Source organism: Penicillium solitum (assembly GCF_028829755.1).
Source record: "Penicillium solitum strain IBT 25940 chromosome Unknown utg000001l_segment0_segment0, whole genome shotgun sequence".
Classification (NCBI taxonomy): domain Eukaryota; kingdom Fungi; phylum Ascomycota; class Eurotiomycetes; order Eurotiales; family Aspergillaceae; genus Penicillium; species Penicillium solitum.
Window position 1 is genome coordinate 3,418,524 of NW_027072121.1, and position 21,120 is coordinate 3,439,643.

Below are 21,120 nucleotides of genomic sequence, written 5' to 3' on the forward strand. Positions count from 1 at the left end.
CTTTAGAAATTGTTTGTATTCTCAAGCTCACTATCTTCCCAGTCTAATAATGCGTGGGTGGACGCTGCCGGAGAGTGATCAAACTCAGCGGCCTCTATGCAAGTAAACCCAATAACAGCCTGCTTTTGGACCTCACGGGCCTTTTCGCTGTAGCCTGGTATATGCAGTGCTCGAGTGAGTGATGTATAAGCCTCTGGGAACCTTTTAAGTTTCATGAGGTTCATTCCTTTGATAAAATGAGTAATGCCGTCGATTATGCTAGATTCTGGGTTGTTTAAGACGGTATAGCACGTGTTAATTTGCATAACCGTCTCTAGGCTCGTCATGGAATCTTCATATTGGCAAAGATAATGTTGAACGGCAGCGATAAAAAGTCGACATCGCATCTCATCAAGTTCGCATAGAAAGGGGTTTTGGTTAATGACCTGCCAGGCAAGCTCCATTGCAAGCTCTGGCTCATCACGTTGCCATTGCTCTTCTGCGTCTACCAGTAATGAGCCACTGTATGCACAGAGCCAGATATCATTGATAGAGGCTGTCGTTATTTCTGTTGGTGAAATTGTTCTAGAATTGTCAGATAGGAAGTGGGAATCAGATTGAAAAGGGGGAATAGCGAGAGTGGGGTTACTTGAGGTGGTGTGCGCGAGCATAAAATCGTGCTCTGCGAGCCGCATCTGAAGGTCGTACACTGCATTGATGGCTCGAGATAGTTCTTGTTCTAGCTCGGCAAGTTTGGTGTATGCGTCCTCAGAGGTTGACCGTCGGGACTTGATAGCCCTGCGCAGACGTCGAAAAATGTTGGTCATTTTGGAATGGGAATATCTTGTGATGTTCTAAGGCTGATGAATAGTTCGTTTGAGATTCTTCTTTCGGGGCTTATATACTCGTCCGTCGAGCAGTTGCCGGGGTGGCTTCTGAAGGAGGATTCCCCCATACTGATGAAAGAGATCATTGTTTCTTTGAACACAATTTCATTGTACTAATTGAGTCAAAAAATGAAACATTATTTGAAACCTTCTGTACTAAACAGACTGGTAACATAACTCCCTTGGAAAAGTGGGGCTCCTTAACAACATGCAAATCAAGCAAAATCTGCAAACATACAAACACAGCAAACACAAACAGAACAAAGTCTACAAATGCAGCAAACTGCTACCTATGACATCACCTGTCCCTCTAGCCCCACATCTACTCCGTGCCTCCAGCACCTTGAGCAGCAAGATGCAACCATACAAAGTGGAAGAGTAAGACCACGGGAACGCCGCTAAATTAATTTAGGTATATCTGGGTACATCCACCACTGATTGGGAACTGCGGTCGGTAGAGATACCCAAAGTAATACAGCTGCATGGTGTGCAGTAGAACAGTGTAGTCTTACTCCGACTCCCATGTAAAATGCGCATTAGGGTGAGTCAATTGTTTGTCTAGTCTGCTCTGTCCAATCTGATACTACAGATCTTCCCAGAGTAATCCACTTACAGAGTCAGCCCATAAATCTAGACTTGCGGGGTGTTGTTGCAAACATGTTTACAAAACCGGGTTAGAGGCTGGAACCTCACATTTATAAAATCGGCGTAGAATCCCCGTGGCCTCTATGTAGTTTAAATTTTTTTTTCCATTTATTTCCCTGCTTTCTTATAGACCAAGTCGTCATATATCCTCCAACCCGTGGACCTCACCCGTAATAATTTGTCATAGAGATTTAGTTTAGCAGGTACGCTGACTTGACCTCTTCCACTTCCAAGATTGGTTTCACTCGACAAATGCCCGAGATTAACCCTCTTCTTTTTTTTTTTTTTTTAAAAAAAAAAAAACTGCTTTCACTTCTGAACTGACATTGATGTATTCACAGTCATGTCTCCTACCTTACTTAGAAACGTCGACACGGTTGAAATCGTGAATATTCACCAGGATGATATGGAATTCTCCCTGGTGGATGATATCTACAAGAATCTGGACCCACCAGCAGGCAGACAGCGCACGTTCCCAACCCTTCTACTCTACGACACCAAAGGATTGAAGCTCTTCGAGGAGATCACTTACTTGGATGAATACTATCTTACCAATACGGAGATCGAGATCTTGACAAAACATGCGAAGAGGATAGTCGCACGCATTCCAGAAAATGCACAAGTGGTAGAGCTCGGCAGTGGGTCTGTTACCCGTACACCCTGCATCTGCCGCATCGCGCGCTAGGATGATTTTGTCCTAAATTCTGACAATTTTTCTTTTTTAGAAACCTGCGCAAGATCGAGATTCTACTTCGCGAATGTGAACGGACTGAAAAGAAAGTGGATTACTATGCTTTGGATCTTTCATTGGTAGAGTTGCAGCGAACATTCTCTGAAATCTCGCCCGAAAGCTTCGTCCATGTAGGATTCCATGGACTCCACGGCACGTACGATGATGCTGTCGGCTGGCTGAAAAGTCCAGAAAATCGGAAGCGACCGACCGTGGTCTTGTCAATGGGATCATCCATGGGCAATTTTAGTCCTCCGGGTGCTGCGGAATTTCTTGGGGGTTTTTCTAAGCTATTGGGCCCGTCCGATTTCATGCTTATCGGATTGGATGCATGCAAGAATCCAGAGAAGGTGTTTAAGGCCTATAACGATACTAAAGGCATTACTCGCCAGTTCTATGAGAATGGCCTTCTGCATGCCAATAGGGTTCTTGGCTTTGAAGCCTTCAAGGCTGACGAATGGGATATCTTGACCGAGTACGATGCCACTGAGGGACGGCATCAAGCCTTTTATGTTCCGAGAGTTGACGTGGTCATCAATGGGATCAATATCCCCAAAGGAGAGAAGCTCATCTTTGAAGAGGCATGGAAGTACGGTCGCAACGAACGGGATGAGCTCTGGCGCAATGCAAACCTCATTTCCCAGGTCGAATTTGGAAATTTGACGGATGATTATCGTGAGCCTTGATCTTTTCATCGAATCGTCACGGCAGACTTGCTGACTTGCATTTAAACAGACCTTCATCTGCTATCACCCGCTGCGCTTGATGTGTCCATGGACCCTTCGAAGTATGCAGCCCAACCGATCCCGAGTATCGACAACTTTCAGTCTCTGTGGACTGCATGGGATCTCGCGACTAGAACCATGGTCCCTCACAAGGAGCTTTTTTCCAAGCCGATCAAACTCCGAAATGAGCTGATCTTTTATTTTGGCCACATTCCGACATTTTTCGGTATGTCTCCGATGTTCAACGTCGCTTATCATGTTTACTGCTAATCATGCTGGAACTCAGATATCCACCTGGCACGGGCTTTACAGGAGGAACTTACTGAGCCTAGTCATTATAAACTAATTTTTGAGCGCGGAATTGATCCGGACGTCGAAGACCCACGGCAATGCCACAGTCACAGCGAAATACCCGATGAGTGGCCGCCACTGGACGAGGTTCTGGACTACCAAGACAGAGTACGAAACCGTGCGCTCTCAATCCTACAAGAGGGATATGCCTCACAAGACCGCACTCTTGGAGAGGCTCTTTGGCTTGGCTACGAGCACGAAGCAATGCATCTCGAGACTTTCCTCTACATGCTGCTCCAGAGTGATAAAACTCTGCCTCCCACAGGTGTTGATCGCCCGAATTTCGAGAAAATCAGCCGCCAAGCGAAGAGAGACGAAAGGCCAAACAAGTGGTTCAGAATTCCACAGCAGACCATCGAAATTGGATTGGATGACTCCAATGAAGAGGTTATGCCAAATAACTCTTTTGGATGGGACAACGAGAAGCCCCAAAGAAAGGTTACCGTGCATGCCTTCGAAGCTCAAGCGAGACCCATTACCAATGGTGAATATGCAAAGTACATACAGGATAAGGGTATCCAAACATATCCTGCGTCTTGGGTGTTTAACCCAGGCCAAGACAATCTCGTTTCCAAGGGCATCAGTTCCTCAGGCGCCCAGGCCGGTTCGAGCTCCAGTCCTGCAGGATTTTCTCTCGAGGATGTCACGGTTCGAACCGTGTTTGGACCTGTGGCTCTTGAAGTTGCACAAGATTGGCCATTGGTTGCTTCCTATGATGAACTGGCGAGCTATGCAAAGCACATGAAATGCAGGATCCCCACGTTTGAAGAGACCAGGAGCATATATCACCACTCCGACCAACTCAAGAGTGATAGAGTCACGAATGGCCAGAGGTATGAAAATAATTATAGTCATGATATAGCAGATCCTAACTTGGAAAATAGGAATGGGGTCAATGGGTTCAGCAAGCCCCACTCTACTAATCAGACTGTTTTCCGTGATCTCACTGGTTGCAATGTTGGCTTCAATAACTGGCACCCTGTCCCTGTCACGCCCAATGGGGACCAGTTAGCTGGTCAGGGTGAAATGGGAGGTGTTTGGGAATGGACTAGCACGCCCTTGATGCCGCACGATGGCTTCAAACCTATGGACATCTACCCTGGATACACATGTGAGTGATACCATGAGCATCAAAACTGAACCTAAACTCATTTACCTCAACAGCGGACTTCTTTGATGGAAAACACAATATCGTTCTCGGGGGCTCCTGGGCTACTCTGCCTCGCATTGCTGGCCGGACTACTTTGTGAGTATAGACCCTATAATATTCAGCAAACTGGACCAACTAACACATTTTAGTGTCAATTGGTACCAGCGTAACTACCGCTATACATGGGCGGGTGCACGTCTAGTTAGAGATATATAGATAGAGCTTGAGCAATGCTAATGTGCCCTGGAGATGTACCCCTGGAGTGCTCCATGACGATGACCTCATTCTCACGATAAGAGATAAACTGCGGGCAGCCATAACGTGACTGCCCCTCATCCCTTCCCCAACATCATCTCCAATTCTTTGTCTTCTCTTCGTATTAGTTGAATCATAAATACTTTGCATGATGTCGCTGGAAACCATTTCGACTATTTCCCCCGCCACCAATGAGCCTGTTGTCACCCGCACCGGTGTTTCATCGGAGGAGTTGAAACAGATCCCGGTGGCCGCCCAAGCGGCTTTCCGGTCATTCTCACAGTCCACAACTTTGGAACAAAGGCAGAAAATCGTGGAACGTGCTCTTGACATCTTGGAGAAAAAGCAGGATGAATTGGCACGTGAAATTACTGAGCAGATGGGCCGGCCCATCGCCTATACCGGTGTTGAAGTTGCGACCGCCATCAAGCGTAGTCGTTACTTGGTCCGTATCAGCGCCTCCGTGCTAGGCGAGCAAGGAATTGTGCCTGGAGAGGAAGAGAAGGGATTCAGACGGTATATCAAGCGTTCGCCTGTCGGTGTAGCGCTGATTATCTTCCCATGGAACGTGAGTCCAATCCGTGAAGATATTGGTATACCTGCAGATGCTGATAAATCAATATATAGTACCCCTACCTCACCCTTGTCAACAGCTTGATTCCCGCCATCCTCGCTGGAAACGCTGTTATTCTCAAGCCCTCCCCTCAGACTCCAACGATCGTGGAACAATTTGCCTCTGCTTTTGCCGCGGCTGGTCTTCCCGGAAATGTGTTTCAATTCTTCCACTCCGGATCTTTCACATTTATCGAGACCTTGGTGCGGTCCCCACTGGTGAACCATATCTGTTTCACTGGTTCCGAAGCTGGTGGCCTGGCAGTGCAAAAGGCAGCCTCCGATCGGATTGTGAATGTTGGTCTAGAACTTGGTGGCAAGGACCCGGCCTACGTAAGAGATGATGTAGATCTCGCCTGGGCCGCTGAGGAAGTTGTGGATGGCGCTATCTTCAATAGTGGGCAGAGCTGCTGCGCAATCGAGCGTGTCTATGTCCACGAGAAGGTCTACGATGGTTTCATTGCTGAGGTGAAGAAGGTCCTGAGCAACTACCGTGTTGGCGAGCCTTCCGACCCCAAGACCCAAATTGGACCTGTCGTCTCTGAGCGTGCGAAGGAAGCCATTCTCGCACACATCGAGGACGCCGTGCAGAAGGGTGCGAAGAACGAGACTCCTGCCAATGAGACCTTTGAGAACTTCCCTCCGCATGGAAATTATGTCAAGCCTACACTGCTGACCGGCACTAATCATGATATGGCCGTGATGAAGGATGAAACATTTGGGCCTATTATTCCTGTAATGAAAGTCTCTGGTGACGACGAGGCTGTTCGTTTGATGAACGATAGCGACTTCGGTCTTACCGCCAGTGTTTGGAGCAAGGATGTTACAGCGGCCGAGAAGCTGGTTGAACGTGTTGAGGCTGGCACTGTCTTCGTCAACCGATCTGACTACCCTAGCCCCGTAAGTTCGGCTCTTCCCATCTACTATTGCAACCGTTCGCTAACCGAAGTACTCTATAGGATCTCGCCTGGACAGGCTGGAAGAACTCTGGCCGTGGTGTTACCCTAAGTCGATTCGGTTTTGAGCAGTTTGTCAAACTGAAAAGCCACCACATCAAGGATTACCCCAAATAAACATGTGCATGTGAGATAAGTTCGTTTTTTTCGTCAGGAGAATAAGATTCATTGCATAAATTACTACGAAATAATGACTACATATGCTACTTTGTCGACGAATGCACATTTATTTTCTCCTGCTACGCGGCCATATGGCCTAAGTGAGGATATATTCTTTTACAACCATAAGAGCCTTGCACGCTTTCACCTAGATGGGCGATATCTACGGACCGCCAAGGCTCTGCCGCTCTGCTCGGGCTTGATTTATGGAGTAGTTCGGGGGAGCTCAGGTCCTATCGGCCTAAGACACAACCCTCAACGATCTCCATTTTTGCAGTGAGATGTTCAAGGCTTCACTATATATATGCTAGCATTTCAAACTTGCTACCTAATGCTACCACTTCATGTCCTGTTATCTCAGGCTGGATGCTCTATGTTTGTAACAAACTAGCGGGATCTTCCTTTTGTCGGCTATTTTAGCCTGTTTCAGCTTTCGTCCTTAAATAATAGGTGTATTTTTAGCCTGCCAACTGCCAAGGTTGTAGTTGACTCACTTCCCACCCCTGTTCTCAATCGACCTTTTAGCAAACTTGACCAGATCTCAAGGTGTTCCTCATGATGTCAGTCCTATTGTCAGATGACAACCCTTTCCAGACCTTAATTGCGGAGGCAAACAACGATTCGGTGAGTGGATGGAAGAATTGTGAGATAATATCAGATGCTTAACCCTTTTTTTGGTCTAATAATAGGCAATACTACAATCTCGATATGAGAACCACCGAGTGGCTCGTAATAGCCAACAAAGTGCAAAGATCCTAGCCGACAACTTTCCTGGCTGGTCTCTTGACGAGATTCTGAAGCGACTTGATGGCCCTGGAAAGGAAGACGGATTCGTCGATCCTCGAAACTGTCTTGTCATTTGGGCTAGACCTTCGCCTCAAGTTCGCGACCTGATATGCTTCGTTCAAAATGAACTGAAGAGCATTTCTCCTTGTAAGTTCACCAACATACAATTCCCTGACTCGTTATTTCCCCTTTGGCCATTTATTTCGCTAACATGGGTGGCTATAGCACTCTGGCTCATGCCTCCTGAAAACCTTCACATAACTGTCTTGGAGGCCGCTCATTCTCTGACGGAAGAGCAAATTGAAGGACTTGTCCAGACCCTCTTGTCATCCAAAGATGTCACATCTGCGGATATTGCAGCATACCCACGCAGCCGCCCTATACGTCTTATCAAGCCTATGGTAAGCTTTGATTCCGCTGCACTGGCGCTCAGCTTTGTTCCGGCTGCTGGTGAGTGCCTAGAAGCGGAATCTAGTAGCGATAACGAGCACTACACATACCATCATCTTCGCCGAGATGTCTTTGACATGGTCCGACAAACCAAGGTCCCTGTTGCTTCGCGTTATATTGTTCCCTCGGCACATCTCACTATCGCAAGGTTCATCTCCCAGGACGGGTTTGTGGTCAAGGGATCAGATGGCACGGAGACTGTCGATCATTCGCGTGTCAAGCTGTTGATTGATAAAATTGATGAGATTAACCAAAAGTTGGAAAATGAGTATTGGCCCAAAGAGGGTGCCATCAGGGAGGGTGGTGAATGGATTGTTGGGCAAGAGGGTCTAGTTATTCGGAGAGGTCGCCTCTGGTATGGAGGCGGCGAGTATGTGCCGCTTGACTAGATATTTGCTTGATCATATCAAGGTCTATTCTCCTAGTTCTAGAAGAGTGTGCAGTTAGTCCTTCTCGTGTTCTTAAGTAGACCTTCCTCAACGAGTCGTTCCAATGCTTGCTGGGTTACCCGTCGAGTGTATCCATTATTGAATAGCACATACATAGACATACATGAAATATATCCAGGCGGCAGATGAACGCAATCGCAGAGTGGTATGTTACTATGTCTTCCCCTTTCCAATAAATTAGTGCCTAAGAGCCTGAGGCACCAATCACGGCTTGACTAACCTACTTACCTAACGTGATCTCACGTGCTGATGCAGTTTCTCAAAAGTGAGGTAAAAGGAGCAATTTAAACGTTATTTAAGTTCAATTGCTATATCAAATGATATATATTGGCCAAATACTCCACTTACGACTACTGAAATCAAATAAATCGACCCAAGTGGGTGCCAGCCCGCATTTAGGATTGGTCCCACTTTGCCCTTGCCCTATAGTGCACATTTGGCCTAAAACTATCATAACCATACGGCCGGCTGGCCCAATGGCAAGGCGCTTGACTACGAATCAAGAGATTGCAGGTTCGATCCCTGCGTCGGTCATCTCTTTTTTCTACTCCAAAGTAGGATCTACATTGGAGGATGTCTTTTTGCTTTTATTGGTTGCAATTTTTTATTATTATACGACATGATGAGTTTCCACACACAACAGCTAGGCTTCGTCTCGCCCCGAGGTATCAAATAGTGCTACCCACTTCGAGAATGTCCGAAATGAAGTGGGTATAGTTAGCAAAAATATATCTCAGTCCCATTACTTTTGGTTGGATTTATTAACCTACACACATCTTATCTTGATGTAGAAAATTCCGACCAGAGTATCCATCCAACGAAACTATCGAAACAGTCATCAGTCTCCTCAAGAAACTAACACTTTCACCAATATTATAACTAGTGTTTACTTGGAGCTTCAATGTTGGGCTGCCCAGCAGAAACAGCGTCACCCATTCGGCGTTCTGAGATCGCGAGAAATAAAAATAGCCACAGCCATTTATAAATTTGTCGATTTGGATAGACCAAGGCAAGGTGGAAGCTTTTCTAACTGTCTCGCAGAAGTGCGAGATTATTTTTGGCATGTATCTCTCACCCTGGTCCTTTACCATTTCTTGCATTTGTATAAGGGAGGAAAGAAGGGGATGGATTATCGTGGACGCCCTATTAAATGCTGCTCATCACACGGACTATATACATTACATGAAGTCCAGCATGGCAAGGGTTACGCGCCCGCCAAGGCAAACTAAGTGAAATGTCTCACTCGTCTTGGAAAGACTAGCGAAGCGGCTTTTATTGAACCTACACGCGACATTGCCTTAGTATCTGCAGACATTCCAGTGAACGTTTCGTGCTTCTGTCGAACCTCTGCGGTCGAAAAGGATGGATGTTGCTAGCGCTGATTGATATGATAGTTCGGGCCAGATAATCATCGCTTGTCTTCTACTTTTTTCCCCTATGCATTATATTACCTAGGTAGCTGTATTTACACTGCTTCGGTGTTTTGCAGCTTATATGACTCTCTTAAAAGAATCTTCAAATTGGTATATATTAGCAGTTAAGAAACAAAATGGGATTTTCTCGGTTGCTACTAGATATCTATCAGCCTTCAAGAAGTAGAAGATCCTAGAAACTATGTTTAGTTAAGAACTTCTCTCTCGAAAATGATTTGCGCGTCTACGTGGGGAATAGTCTATAAGATCTTAGTGAGATCACGGAGGCCATAACTCCACCGAGAGTTGTGATACGTAAACGCCGGAAGAATATTGCTCATTCTCTATGTAAATTCAAATTCGTGCCAACAAATTATGAGTCGGTGTCCCATTTACTCCTTCCTGCGATACCACCTCCAAACACATTCCCAAAACATCGCGCGTGTCTCTCGGATCGATGATTCCATCGTCAATCAACATCGAGCTAGTAGAATAGCAGTCTGCATCTTTTTGAACCCTGTCCCTGAAAGTAGTCACCTGCTCCTTGAGCTTTCCTGGTGAAAGCGTCTGACCCTTGGATTTGGCGCTGGCTATCTGCACATTTTCCATAACACCAGCCAGCTGATCTGGGCCCATCACGCTGCAACGGCCAGTAGGCCATGAAAACAAGAACCTGGGGCTATAGGCGCGCCCACACATTGCGTAGTTACCAGCTCCATATGAAGCTCCCAAAATGATAGAAATATGAGGCACGGTAGAGCAACTGACCGCAGAAACGAGCTGTGCACCCATTTTTATGATTCCAGCATGCTCAGCCTTAGCTCCGACCATAAAGCCAGTGACATTGTGAAGGAAAATTATGGGGGTATGTCTGATCTTGTCAGTATTTGCATATTTGAGCTTCCTGTCCAAGACTTACTGTTGATTGCATGTGCGAATGAACTGCGTAGCTTTCGCCGCCTCATTGGGATTTATGACGGAGAGCTGGTTCGCAATGATACCAACAGGGAAACCTAAAGAAAGTAAAATTAGCGAACGGTTGATCAACTTCGATAGGATTATCTTACCCATAACATGAGCCGACGCAGTGATCATATTCGGGCCGTATTTGGGTTTGAAGACCGAGAGACGGGAGTCATCAACGATACGCAACAAGACCTCGTTCATGTCAAACGGCTTTCGAATATCCGGGTTTACAATTGATACCACATCTTCAATGGGGTATCTCGGTGCCAGGGGTTGAATCAACCCAGGCACTGAGGGGGCGCGGGCCTGAAGTGAAGCTACCCACTCTCGCGATTTGTGAATAGCATCGAATCTATATCCGGGAATCAGTATAAAACTTCGGAAAAGACCAGATTCATCGTACTCATCAGACGCAATTTGGTCTGCAAGACCAGTTGTCATTGCGTGAACTTTGGCACCACCCAGATCTTCTGCCCCAATGACTTCACCAGTGGCCATCTTTACAAGCGGTGGCCCACCGAGAAATGCTTGAGCTTGATTCTCGACAAATATTGTGTAGTCTGACAATGCTGGATGATACGCTCCTCCGGCTGTCGAGGATCCGAAAACAATCGCACACGAGGGCTTTCCATGTCGAGTTCGGAGCGCAAGATCGCGGAATAGTTGGCCTCCTTTGTGGAAAACTTTGAATTGTTGAGGCAGAAAAACACCGGCCTTTTTTCAGTGAGAAATATACATTTTGAAGGGCGAGTTTAGTGCATTACTTACCGATTGAACTAACGAGACCAGTGGAAGGTCATTCTCAAATGCAATCTCCATCATGCGGTTGACTTTCAGCACTATTACTGGATCAGCGATTGCATGAGAATGTTTGTTGTGTTTCTTCATACCTGTCATCTCATTCCAAGCTCCTCCACTTTGAGTCGGAATATGAGACATAAGAAGACATACGCGTCCACAAATATTTCCAATCCCGGAAATCAGATTGCCACATGGGGTAGAATCCTCATTGTCAAACCCGGTAAATGCTCCAAGCTCCAAGAATGGCGAGTCTTGGTCTAGCAATAGTGCGACACGGTCCCTTGCTAACTTCACGTTAACCGCGTTTCTTGCATAGACGGTTGGCAAACTCACGTAGCAGCTGACCCCGGCTCATGTGTCTTCGCAGAGAAACATCATTTCCTTCAGCGACAACTTGCTTTAGATTTTCCTCGAATCTGTCAAGTACAGGCTTCCAACTTTCTTTGTTTGCTTGAAACTGCTGACCCCGAATATTGATATTTGTGTTTACCACGGGAAACCACGATTCGGTCGCCATTGTGAAAAGGGTGCTCTTGGGATCAGATATGGATACAATATGTGTTTGTAAAAATTAAATCCAGCAGAATATCCCGCATCAAGAAAGTTTAGGCCGAGTTTCTAAGGTTGAGTTGAGTGGCGGCCGGCCGGACCGAAGCCCGGAAGCGGTGCGGACCAGGTGCTGATAGTGTGGGGGAATGAGATCGAATATCATTTGGAATTGTATAATCAAATAATAATGACTTTTTAATTGGAAGCCGCCTTTGACATACTATAATCAGAGCCTTTTCCCAACCCTTCACAAGTATATACTATTCCGTTGATGCTTAGAATACCCCAAATGGATCCCAACCTCGCATTTGTCTATGGCCCCAAGGAGCCCCAGCTATGTCTCAAGACTATGGGAGCTCTCATTGATGACCAGGCAGTCCATTTTGGTGATCGTCCTGCCGTTGTCTTCCCATGGCAGTCCGTCCGGCTCTCGTATCGCCAACTGGCGGAACGGAGTAAAACCCTAGCCAAAGCGATGCTTGCAATGGGGCTGCGCCATGGCGACTCTGTGGGTATTATGGCAGGCAACTGCTACCAATATATTGAGGTTTTTCTTGGTGGTGCTCGAATCGGATGTCCTGTTGTTGTGTTGAACAATACATATACACCCGCAGAGCTTGAACGTGCCGTTCGGACAAGTTGTAAGTCTGCTATGAGAGTCTTCTTTTTGGAATAAAACAATTGACATAGTATCAGCTTGCAAGCTTGTCTTCCATGCTACCAGCATCGGCTCTAGGGACCTGACAGGTCATATAGGGATACTTCGAGGAACAAAATACCCCAATCCAGCGCTACCCGAGTTGCGCCTAATTGTCTCACTTGGATTTGGAGAATTCCACACTGCAGGCGTTCAGACTCAACCCTATGACACGTTTACTTCGAACGGTCTTCCTGTATTTATGAACACCGCTACACTCGAGTGCGCCGAGAGAAAGGTTGCTCGCGAAGATGTGGTTAATTTGCAATTTACTTCTGGTAAGTGGCAAACCAAACTGTAGATCCCACTGTGAATACTCACATATTCTGCAGGGACAACGGGCTCTCCCAAAGCCGCAATGCTTACACACACGTAAGTTCGTTGAATCTGTATTTCAAACATGCAATTAATGAACAAAACTTATAGAAATCTCATCAACAATGCCCAATTCGTCGGAGGCGCAATGCAACTGACTCCAGAAGATGTGATTTGCTGCCCACCACCCATGTTCCATTGCTTTGGGCTGGTCTTGGGATTCCTTTCATCGTTCTTCCGCGGCAGTTCAATCGTCTTTCCATCCGACTATTTTGAAGTGACAAAGGTCGTCGACGCCATCATCGACGAAGATGCCACAGTCCTTCTCGGCGTTCCAACCATGTATGTGGCTGAGTTAGAAGTCATGGCCAAGACAGGACAGAGGCCCCGTCGGCTACGAACAGGACTCGCATCTGGCTCAACTGTATCGCAAAATCTCATGAACCAGCTGCGACAGACCATGGGTGTCGATAAAATGCTGATCGCATACGGAATGACAGAGACCAGTCCTGTAAGCTTTATTACTTCACTGGACGACAGTGATGAGAAACGTACAACAACGGTTGGTCGAGTCATTCCGCATACAGCTGCAAAGGTCATTGATGACAAGGGCAATACGTTGGGTCGAGGGCAGCGGGGAGAGCTGTGCACGAGTGGATTTGTGCTGCAAAAGGGATACTGGAGAAATGAAGAGAAGACCAACGAGGTGATGCGAAGAGACGAAAATGATGTCTTATGGATGCATACTGGAGATGAAGCCATGATTGATTCAGATGGGTATGCTCATATCACTGGTCGGATCAAAGATGTTATTATCCGAGGTACGCTCAATTCTCTGGTGCAAATGTCCAAATCCGCTCTTACTGATACGTACTACCAACAGGTGGAGAGAACATTTTCCCAAGAGAGATTGAAGAACGCTTGATGTCCCACTCATCAGTTTCTGAAGCCAGCGTAATCGGGATCAAAGATGAGAGATACGGCGAGGTTGTTGGCTGCTTCCTGAAAACATCGGGACAGTCTCAGAAGCCCAGCAGTCAAGAGCTCCGGCAGTTTGTTGAAGAGAAGCTCGGCCGACACAAAGCCCCCAACCATGTCTTTTGGCTTGGAGAAAAGGGGGTTGGGAAGGACTTTCCTAAGACTGGCAGTGGTAAGCATCAAAAACACTTGATGCGGGACATTGGCAATCGGTTGGTGGGCGTGGACATTGTCAAAGCAAAGATTTAGTCTAGTACAAAGCAATACATTTAGATTACAAGCTTTGAGTACGGAGCTCTCTATACCCGTATAACCCAATAAAGCTAGATTTCAAATAACAGAAGAGACGAGGAAAAAAGATCATCTAAAACCGTATCCATTTAATGTTTAATGATATCGTTGTGAGGACCGACAAGGCACAAACGTTGAAAAGAGTTTTTATTTCTTCAAATTCAATGTTGTATTTTCCATCTCCCTTGATCTAATTTTGAAAACAATGTCTTTCCCCCGATTTACGACATCCGTCCGAGCCATCCACTTCTCGGTCCGAGATCCGGATACTGAAATCCCCCGCATTTAGGGTTTTTGGAGCGGACCGAAGCAAAATTGGATGAGGGTTTTGGTGATATACCGTAATTATTACACTGCCCAATACAGAATATCGAATCTCAACAATCTAAATTCAATATCAAAATTCGACAATGGGTCCGGCAGTTCGAATTGTCGAAGTAGGTCCGCGGGATGGGCTTCAAAACATCCGAGACACAATACCTACCTCGATTAAGTTGGATTTGATCCAACGGCTTCAGAAAGCCGGTCTACAATCTATTGAATTGACGTCGGTCGTCTCACCGAGAGCCATCCCTCAACTGGCGGATTGTCGTGAAGTCCTTCGCAACCCGGATATCAAGACACTCTTGAGTAGCTCGCAACTTCGACTTCCTGTTTTAGTTCCCAATGCTAAGGGACTTGAGATTGTCATAGAGCATGGAGTTCGAGAGATTGCTGTGTTCATCAGCGCCACAGAAGGGTTTAGCAAAGCCAATATCAACTGCACTGTTGCACAGGGAATCGAACGGGCTACCCAAGTGGCATCTCTGGCTATTCGTTCTCAAATCGCTGTTAGAGGGTAAGTTATCTCGTCCCTTCTGGTTTATTCGAAGTTTAGTGGCAACTAACCTTGACAGCTATGTCTCTTGCATTTTCACAGATCCGTACGACGGCCCAACTCCATTACCAGCAGTCCGCCACAGTGTAAAGTCCCTACTAGATGCCGGCTGCTATGAGGTCAGCCTTGGGGATACACTAGGTACTGGATCTCCCTCAAACGTGCGCGAGCTCATCAACTACCTGACCGCCAACGGCATCCCACCAGAGAAGCTAGCAGGCCACTTCCACGACACCTACGGACAAGCCGTCGCAAACGTCTGGGAAGCCTTCAACTGCGGAATCCGAGTATTTGACAGCAGTGTTGCGGGTCTAGGTGGATGCCCATTTGCGCCAGGGGCAAAGGGAAATGTCGCCTCCGAGGACCTGGTCTACATGTTCCACAACGCAGGCATTTCAACAGGCATCAATCTCCCGAAGCTAGTCGAGACGGGTGCGTGGATATCGAGACAACTTTCAAAGAGCAATTCAAGTCGAGCCGGAACAGCATTGGCAACCAAATCCCAGTTTGCAGGCCCAGGCACAAAACCCGAGCACAGAGCCCCTCACCTCATATGGGATATTTCCAGCGAAACGGAAGGTCTACAGATCTACCGATCAGGCGTGAACTTGAAGATCGTCCTGAACAGACCTAAGAACGGAAACACCCTGACAACGACCATGATCTCGGATTTAACATCAGTAATCTCAACCGCCAGTTCCGACCCCCTAACCTCCCGAATCATCATAACAGCCAATGGAAAATTCTTCTGCACGGGAATGGATCTCAGCAAGGAACGCACAGCCGTGGGGGAAGGTGGATCGAGCAGCGAAACACAATTCACGAGTTTAAAGCGACTATTCGAAGCAATTGACCACTGTCCAAAAGTTACCATTGCAGCGGTGAATGGGCCTGCGTTTGGCGGTGGTGTCGGGTTAGCTTTTTCGTGTGATATCCGGATCTTTACGCGAGGGGCGAATGTTACGCTGAGCGAGGTGAAACTGGGACTCTGTGCAGCCACAATATCGAGATATGTTATTCGGGAATTGGGGTTTGCGTTTGCACGGGAAGTGATGCTTTCAGCGAGAGCTGTGACGCCTGGTGAGTTGAAGGGGTTGGGGGTTATTTCTGACATTGCGTCTGATCAGAATGATCTGCGAATTAAAGTTGATCAGCTTTTGATTCGACTTAAGGCTGCTTCGCCTAATGCTTCACGGATGTCGAAGGAATTGATTAGACTTGCCTGGGCGCATGGAGGGGATGATGCACAAGCCGTTGGGATCAAAGATCTGTTTGAGGAGATGATGCAGTCTGATGCAGATGGAGCATATGGTGTTAAGGAATTTCAGGCGAAGAGGAAGGTAGACTGGGATATCTATGTTCGAAGACGGAAAGCAAAACTGTGAAAGAGAACCTGGAGGTTGTTTGTGCTTTCAGTTAATAAATAAATTTGATCAACTTAAGGAAACAAGGAATCTGGACAAAGATGGGCGACTATTAAAGTAATACGCCATCAATGATCAAGATAGCATTCACATATGTACACAGGGGGTTAGTGTGACATTTCGAAATTCGATGTAATATCTTTCAACGTTGATCTAATGGTTTACGAGAATTAAATGGACCACGCTGCCTTTCGCAGGAATATAAAGTATTATGCTATAGCAAGCTCAGAACTATGGCTTAAAGGGCATTCCGACAGGCCCAGTGCAAATCTACCCAATCAGGGTAATACAGCGAGAAAATATAGTTCCATCCGTCTGGGGTACGGCAAGTCAATAGCCGCCAGTGCGCCAGTGGAGTTTCCCAGCAGTACTATTAGGCATTTGCGCATGCACTGATATCCCACCAAATCTCAATATAAGTTACATGAAAGATCTAATTCAATCTCGATAAAACAACTTATCTGTTACTTGATTTCTTTGTATATATTTAAAAGCTGAATATATATAATTGATATTTACTACTCTAATTCCTAATACTTTGACCATTTATTTAGTCCATATAGTGATTTATATGTTAAGTCCTAGTTCCATATAAAAGTAGCTCAATTACCTAGTAAAAGTGACGTGAAATTAGAGCCAAGAGCTACATGATTCAAAAGGTTTCTACTCAAAAGCCGGCGGTGAGAAATGATAATCCGGGGACCAGGACCTCGGGAGAGATCCGCTGTGCTCCACCTTCCCCGCACTCGAGCTCAATGATTCTTCAGCCAATTTCTCCTCACACAACGCTATGGACATGATAGATTCAGGGAGTATCAAGCGGATACGACAAGCCTGCGCCAATTGCAGGTATGGCACATTCGTTTCATCTTCATCAGTCTTTTGCTAATGCTCATCTCAAATCCTTCAGGCGCAAGAAGACGAAATGCACGGGAGACCGTCCTATCTGCTCCCACTGTCGTCGTAATCACCTGGCCTGTGTCTACGAACCATACTCGGCCACCCTGGCAGAGAATCCTCCCGCGACTAACCCGGCCATATCGCTGACGTCAATCGAGAGTAATTTGAATAATGTTGGTTGAGGAATTTCTGGCGCTATGGCACATATTGATTTAGTTGCAGGTCGAACTTTTACAAAGAATCAGCACGATCGAATCACGGCTCGCGGCACTCAGCGGGCAGAGAACCCAGGAGTACGATATCCATACCATAGATCTTGGCGAGGATTACCGATTTCTTGATTACTGATTCTCGGCATTGTCAGGAATATTCCGTCTCATTTTTCGCTCACGCAAGACCATGTCCATGTACCACCAGACGCTACCACTTTCTCACAGCGATTGGCGTCCCCACGCCCTACCTTTCAAGATAATTCGTGCGTCTTCTGGCTTGATACCCGTGGATAAATTTGGTTCCCTATACTAAACGCATGAATAGATCCCTCCCTCCACGTCAGGTCCTACGCTCAGTAATTGACACGTATTTTTTACGCGTCCACAACCAACCCTACTCCTATTTCCAGGAGATATCCTTTCGCCAGAAGTTAGAAAGCAATTCCTTGCCAAGGTGTTTGATATTAGCAGTGCTTTCATCTGCTGTACGATTTTCGAATCACGAATTCTACGCGAATCAGACGCGCGAAGCGTCGCAAAAATACGCCAGAGAGTCATGGCTGTCAGTTCTGGAAGACCATTTGACAATGGAAGATAATTTGAATGTCCATGTGGTACAGACAGTGAACTTGCTTGCAGTGGTTGACTATACAGGTAAGATGCATGTATACTTCACTTTACTTCCTGCTAACCTTGCGGACATTTTAGCCGGTCGCGCCCGGTCGGGTTGGCTAAAAATTGGCCTCGCAGCCCGGATATCTCAAGACTTGCACTTGATGTCAGAACCTGACCAATGGCTGTCTTATTCCGAACAAGAAGAGCATCGACGGGCCTTCTGGTCAATCTACCTACTTGATAAACTAATCTCCTGTGGTCGATACCGGCCTCTTGTCCTTCTAGATGAAGATTGCGAGGTTCAACTTCCGTGCGATGAGCACACTTTCCGACACGGGGAATGGAGGAAGACCAATACCATCGGTCAATTGTTGAACTGGAACTCGAAGCTTGCCGAAAGTCCCAGTCCATTTGCACTCGTTGTCTTGATGGCATCGATTTTTGGCCGATGCACAAGATACGTTCACCAAAGCAGGAAGATGGACGAGGTCCCACCATGGGATCCAAAGTCTGAGTTTTCTGCAATCAATTCCTCTTTGTTACTCTTGGAATCATATTCCAAGAGTTCAAACTGGCAACTCTCTGATGTCCTCCACGGAAGCGTTCAGGCAGATGGAACGGTCGACCGACAAGAGATCGGCCATATTATATTTGCGCACACTATCTTCCACCTGTGTCACTGCCTGTTGAATCATCCGTTCCTCGTGAGACGATGGCTTAGGCCTTTCGGGGCCAAGGCTCCAGCTAGTTTCTCCTCCCGCGCCCTTCAAGATGGGTGCGACCATGCGAAACAGCTTATGGATCTCCTACAACAGGCTACTGACCATGGATGCCTCGTTGAATCCTCGTTTTATGCATATTGCATAGCTGTAGCTGGGGGTATTCACTCTCTGGCGACACATTTCAATCAAAGCAAGGGCCGGGAGTCGAACAATTTGCACTACTTGCAGCAGAGCCTAGACTCCTTGGAGAGATTAGCAAAGCTTTGGGGCCACGCAGGCAATATAGTAAGTTTGCCTCTTATCAGGAAAAATGTCTACTACTAACACGTCTTCCATTTAGGCTATTTCGCTACGCGAATTTCATTCTATTTCCCATGCCTTCGCAATCCTCCTGGACCCAAGTTGCTTGATGGACGAGTTAGATTTTGGATCCGAAGAGATCATGTGGTCGATGATCGATTATGCCATAATGGGCGCTGACCCCAGCAAAAAGCAACTATCACCCAAATCCACAGCGAACATACCATCTCCTACATCGTGGGTTCTTGGGGCTGGAATTCTGGGACAACCGGGATATGACAGCCCCAATGGGAATATTCTTGGGGGCATAACGCCCTCAATGCGACTTGAGGAAGTCGAACAATTTTTAAACTGTACCCCGGGAACGAATAACATGATCTAAAATGAAAATGAATATTCGGACGGACATTCGCGACCGTCACAGATTCGGTCCGCTCGGTCCGAAAGCACCTTTCATCCATATCCCCGAAATGAATGGATAAAAAGTAGATCTTCACAGCGAAGAGCACGGAAATTAAACACGGAATATTCTCATGGCTCAACAACATCAAGCATCCCCCTGGGAGGGTGTCGTCTCGGGCACGACGGCGGCCATTCTGGCCAGTGTTATTGTATACCCTCTTGACATGTACGTTATGGATCAATAATATATTTTTCTGAATGATTCTAAGTTTATTCTAGTGTTAAGACACGGTTACAAGTTCAAGTCCAACGACAGAAGCACGAAGATGCCAACGATCGAGAAAAGCAAACCGACACATCAAAAATCCCTACAGATTCCGCTCATTGTGATAACTTTATAGATTCAATTCGCCATATACTTTGCGAAGAAGGCATCCTTGGCCTATACAGTGGCTTGGGAAGTTCAATTCTCGGCACGGCGTCGATGAATTTTGCTTATTTCTACTGGTCAACAGCAGCTCGAAGGGTACAGCAATCAACGTTCCAAAAACATGGAATTCCCGACACAAATGGTATCGCCAAGGAGCTGGGTCTAGGGGCCATCGGCGGTGCACTAGCCCAGCTATGTACAAACCCAATCGCCGTGATATCAACACGACAGCAAACCCGGAAAGCAACTGATCAACAACGATCAATGTGGGAAACAATGATAGAAATTATCCAAAGCGAAGATGGCTGGACGGGGCTTTGGAGAGGCTTTAAGGTCAACTTAATCCTTGTCGTCAATCCTATGATTACATATGGAGTTTACCAATGGTTGAGGGGATGCCTGCTTGCACTGAAGAAGACGAAGGGACTTGGATCTGCCGATGCGTTTTGTAAGTCTCTTCAATATATTTCCACATCAGTGTGCTAACAAGGCTGCTTCATTAGTACTTGGTGCTTTATCAAAAGTCCTAGCGACCATCACCACGCATCCACTGATCGTCGCTAAGACAATGTTACAATCCAAACCGCCAGATTGTCGGAACGGCAAACCCTTTTCAGGATTTACCGAGGTTCTTCTCTACATTATGAAGAATGAAGGCCTATTGCGACTATACAAAGGCTTAGCGCCGCAGATTATCAAGGGGTTTTTGGTGCAAGGGTTGATGATGATGTTGAAAGAACGGTATGTCTCAGCCGCCCTTCCCAACGTCGATACTACAATGCTGATATCTCATTTCAGAACTGAAATTCTAATCAAAAGAGCAATACTATTAAATGGGAAAAAGCGGCTTAGATCTCTGAAATAAGGAATTAGAGGCCTGGGGTGATCAATTATCTTTGATCCGTCCGCATTGATCCAGAGTCGGTGGGATAATTTATTACATTGAGCCTTTTTATTCGATGCAATTAATGCTTCTTCGTAGGATTGCTTCTGCTGTAATGTGTAAATGGTGTATTTTTTAGTCAACTTCCATTAGGCCCCTCCAGCGTAAATGGCGTAATTTGTGTGCATAGCGTGACTGGGATTGTCCGTACC

General features: G+C 46.5%; 8 protein-coding genes across 8 annotated transcripts; 6 read left to right on the plus strand and 2 right to left on the minus strand.

Moving 5' to 3' along the window:
* Positions 1 to 2: 2 nt before the first annotated feature.
* Positions 3 to 806, minus strand: N7455_001320 (uncharacterized protein; the record flags this gene model as incomplete). Its single annotated transcript, XM_040951521.2, has 1 exon — positions 3 to 806. One exon carries the CDS (start codon positions 804 to 806, stop codon positions 3 to 5), a length of 804 nt encoding a protein of 267 aa, XP_040817997.2.
* A 589-nt stretch (positions 807 to 1,395) lies between these two features.
* N7455_001321 (DUF323 domain protein) lies at positions 1,396 to 4,683 on the plus strand (the record flags this gene model as incomplete). Its single annotated transcript, XM_040951731.2, has 9 exons — positions 1,396 to 1,407; positions 1,699 to 1,714; positions 1,853 to 2,153; positions 2,237 to 2,916; positions 2,977 to 3,192; positions 3,253 to 4,150; positions 4,202 to 4,428; positions 4,482 to 4,563; positions 4,617 to 4,683. The coding sequence occupies 9 exons, from the start codon at positions 1,396 to 1,398 to the stop codon at positions 4,681 to 4,683; spliced, it is 2,499 nt and encodes an 832-aa protein (XP_040818003.2).
* A 187-nt stretch (positions 4,684 to 4,870) lies between these two features.
* N7455_001322 (aldehyde dehydrogenase family protein) lies at positions 4,871 to 6,407 on the plus strand (the record flags this gene model as incomplete). Its single annotated transcript, XM_040951224.2, has 3 exons — positions 4,871 to 5,290; positions 5,350 to 6,234; positions 6,294 to 6,407. 3 exons carry the CDS (start codon positions 4,871 to 4,873, stop codon positions 6,405 to 6,407), a joined length of 1,419 nt encoding a protein of 472 aa, XP_040818274.2.
* Positions 6,408 to 7,007: 600 nt separating this feature from the next.
* N7455_001323 (uncharacterized protein) lies at positions 7,008 to 8,074 on the plus strand (the record flags this gene model as incomplete). The annotated part of the gene is made up of 3 exons (XM_040951872.1): positions 7,008 to 7,073; positions 7,139 to 7,382; positions 7,461 to 8,074. 3 exons carry the CDS (start codon positions 7,008 to 7,010, stop codon positions 8,072 to 8,074), a joined length of 924 nt encoding a protein of 307 aa, XP_040818068.1.
* Positions 8,075 to 9,900: 1,826 nt separating this feature from the next.
* N7455_001324 (acyl-CoA carboxylase subunit beta) lies at positions 9,901 to 11,830 on the minus strand (the record flags this gene model as incomplete). The annotated part of the gene is made up of 7 exons (XM_040951023.2): positions 9,901 to 10,417; positions 10,466 to 10,559; positions 10,614 to 10,864; positions 10,916 to 11,226; positions 11,281 to 11,351; positions 11,403 to 11,597; positions 11,647 to 11,830. The coding sequence occupies 7 exons, from the start codon at positions 11,828 to 11,830 to the stop codon at positions 9,901 to 9,903; spliced, it is 1,623 nt and encodes a 540-aa protein (XP_040818420.2).
* A 321-nt stretch (positions 11,831 to 12,151) lies between these two features.
* N7455_001325 (uncharacterized protein) lies at positions 12,152 to 14,101 on the plus strand (the record flags this gene model as incomplete). Its single annotated transcript, XM_040951474.2, has 5 exons — positions 12,152 to 12,503; positions 12,559 to 12,837; positions 12,892 to 12,931; positions 12,986 to 13,695; positions 13,758 to 14,101. The coding sequence occupies 5 exons, from the start codon at positions 12,152 to 12,154 to the stop codon at positions 14,099 to 14,101; spliced, it is 1,725 nt and encodes a 574-aa protein (XP_040817783.2).
* Positions 14,102 to 14,553: 452 nt separating this feature from the next.
* Positions 14,554 to 16,405, plus strand: N7455_001326 (uncharacterized protein; the record flags this gene model as incomplete). Its single annotated transcript, XM_040950990.2, has 2 exons — positions 14,554 to 14,981; positions 15,040 to 16,405. 2 exons carry the CDS (start codon positions 14,554 to 14,556, stop codon positions 16,403 to 16,405), a joined length of 1,794 nt encoding a protein of 597 aa, XP_040818249.2.
* Positions 16,406 to 17,247: 842 nt separating this feature from the next.
* N7455_001327 (transcriptional regulator family TF) lies at positions 17,248 to 20,890 on the plus strand (the record flags this gene model as incomplete). Its single annotated transcript, XM_065603976.1, has 8 exons — positions 17,248 to 17,517; positions 17,567 to 17,637; positions 17,882 to 18,210; positions 18,265 to 19,178; positions 19,234 to 19,546; positions 19,746 to 19,821; positions 19,875 to 20,473; positions 20,529 to 20,890. Coding segments are annotated over 8 exons (2,934 nt in total), but the record flags the coding sequence as incomplete, so codon positions are not given.
* Positions 20,891 to 21,120: the final 230 nt, after the last annotated feature.